Source organism: Malurus melanocephalus, unplaced genomic scaffold (assembly GCF_030028575.1).
Source record: "Malurus melanocephalus ecotype Western Australia unplaced genomic scaffold, MMel_1.1 scaffold_3513, whole genome shotgun sequence".
Classification (NCBI taxonomy): Eukaryota; Metazoa; Chordata; class Aves; order Passeriformes; family Maluridae; genus Malurus; species Malurus melanocephalus.
The window spans coordinates 3202-5406 of record NW_026626745.1 but is presented as its reverse complement, the minus strand read 5'-3'; the positions used below and the strand labels follow the sequence as shown (position 1 = coordinate 5406).

At 51.0% G+C, this 2205-nt stretch overlaps 1 protein-coding gene across 1 annotated transcript in view; it reads left to right on the top strand.

The window, feature by feature from the left end:
- LOC130588148 (complement decay-accelerating factor-like) overlaps positions 1-2205 on the top strand; it is a gene marked incomplete at its 3' end in the record, with an annotated part of 5372 nt that continues 3167 nt past the window's right edge. Inside the window, exons 1-3 of the mRNA XM_057389107.1 lie at positions 1-39; positions 737-868; positions 1356-1544. Coding sequence (XP_057245090.1) covers positions 787-868; positions 1356-1544 — 271 coding nt within the window. The remainder of the gene's footprint in view (positions 40-736; positions 869-1355; positions 1545-2205) is intronic.

Genomic DNA, 2205 nt, shown 5'->3' with positions numbered 1-2205 from the left:
CACACCAGGGCTCTGCATCTCCTGCCCCCACAACTCCAGGTGAGAGAATTCCCAGCCAGGCAGCTCCCGGTGCTGCTCTGGGGAAGGAATTGGAGCTTCTGTGCCGCTCCAGATCGGCACAAAGGTCAGCAAATTAAATCAAATTAACCCAGGAGGTGTGACAGGAGTTGAGAGAAAGGCAGAGGAGGGAAAGAGCCGGGGAGTGTTGGGTTTGGGGCAGGGAGCAGCCGGGGGACCCTCATTTCCAGGAGGAAAGAAGGTATTTGGGGCATTTGGGGCACAGTGGGAGGGTTTAACCTCATAAATGATAACACAGACAGGACTCTTACAGATCCCTAGGGGTGCCAGGTGAGTGCAAACTGCCCTGAAATTCCGTTTTGTAAAGCAATTTGTTTTGATTGGCTTGCGAGCTTTGCAGCTTGACTCAGGTAATGTTTGCACAGAGCTGACGGAACTTTTTTTGCTTGGATAATTCTCTGAGGGTAATTCATTGGTAGGGCACTGTGCTGGTGACGCCAGCAGGATTTCGTCTGAGTAGGAATTCACTTCCAAAAGATTTATTCCTAAAAATAAAATGTTTTACCCATAAGTTTCCAGAAAAGAAATTAAAACCCGGCTCGTTCTGCTCCTCTTTGGTGTAGGAATTGCTCAGGGATGGAGAAATCAGAGCTGTTCATATGAGCTGGGCTTGGTCCGAGTATAAAAACCCTTAAATGCATCTCTGCTGTCTTTACAGGTATTTGGACCAGGAAAAAAAGGTTTTGACATCTCCAGGCAGGGATAAACATGTCAATCCTGGGGAGGCTGAGGAGCGGCTCTGCTGCCCTTGGGGCGCTCCTCTCTGCTGCTCTCATTGTGTCCATCCACGGTACGTGAACGAATCCCTCAGGAAAAACAGAAATCCCCCGAAGGAAAACCTTCTCCTGGGTTTTACAAAACTTGGATACTTCCTTTTTCCTCGTCGCTTTTGCCTTTCGAGGGCGCTGTAAATCTCTGTGATCACAATCCCTCTGCCTTTGCCTTTTTTTCCCCTTTTTTTGCGGGAAGCAGATACAAAACTATTTTAGCTGAAAAAGCGAAATTGATATTAAAGCGATAATTTCTATTAAATCGGGAGAGGAAATGCTTAATGCGGACTTTATGCTGGGTGAGGAGTGAGAAGCAGGAGCGGAGGGTGAAGCTGCGGAGGGTGAGCGGAGGGCTGCCCTTCTCGAGTTTTTGGGTCACTGAAAGTCTTCACCTGGACCTGCAGGGTGAATCAGGCCTGAAATCCCTCTGAAATCCCTTTGAAATGCCCCGAAATGCCCTGAAATCGCTCTCTTTTTTGCCGGTTGGTGACGGAGCTGTGCCCGCAGGTGACTGCGGTGCCCCGCCGCGTTTGGCATCCGCGGAGCCCCGGCAGCTTCAGGAGGGCACCGAGGGGTTTTCTCCGGGCTCCGTGGTGCACTACGTGTGCCGGCCGGGATTTGGGAGGAATCCTCGCACCAGGGATTCCTTTGTCTGTGCGGACGGGCGATGGAGCGGACCCAGTGATATGTGCAAACGTGAGTGTCCGGCTGGGCTCGGGGACCCTGCCCTGGGGACCGACAGGATATGAGCTTTAGGGTCGCTTTCAGCCCAAACTGTTCTGGGATTCTGATTCTGTGACTCTGACTCTGTGATTCTGTGACTTTGTGATTCTGTGATTTTGGGATTCTGTGGTTTTGTGATCCTGTGATCCCATCCCTGGCTCAATTCTGGGAATTCTTGGTTTTCCTGTAGGGTAAATCTGGGGCTCTGTGATCCATCCCTGGCTCACTTTGGGGAAATTTTTGGTTTTCCTGGAGGGAGATCTGGGGCTCTCTGATTCATCCCTGGCTCAGTTTGTGGGAATGAATCTTTGGTTTTCCTGTAGGGTAAATCTGGGGCTCTCTGATCCATCCCTGGCTCAGTTTGGGGGAATTTTTGGTTTTCCTGGAGGGCAGATCTGGGGCTCTGTGATCCATCCCTGGCTCAGTTCTGGGAATCCTTGGGTTTCCTGAAGGGGATATTTGGGGCTCTCTGATCCATCCCTGGCTCATTTTGGGGGAATTTTTGGTTCTCCTGGAGAGAGAGCTGAAGCTCTCTGATGCATCCCTGGCTCAGTTTGTGGGAATGAATCCTTGGCTTTCCATAGGGGAGATCTGGGGCTCTCTGATCCATCCCTGGCTCAGTTCTGGGAATCCT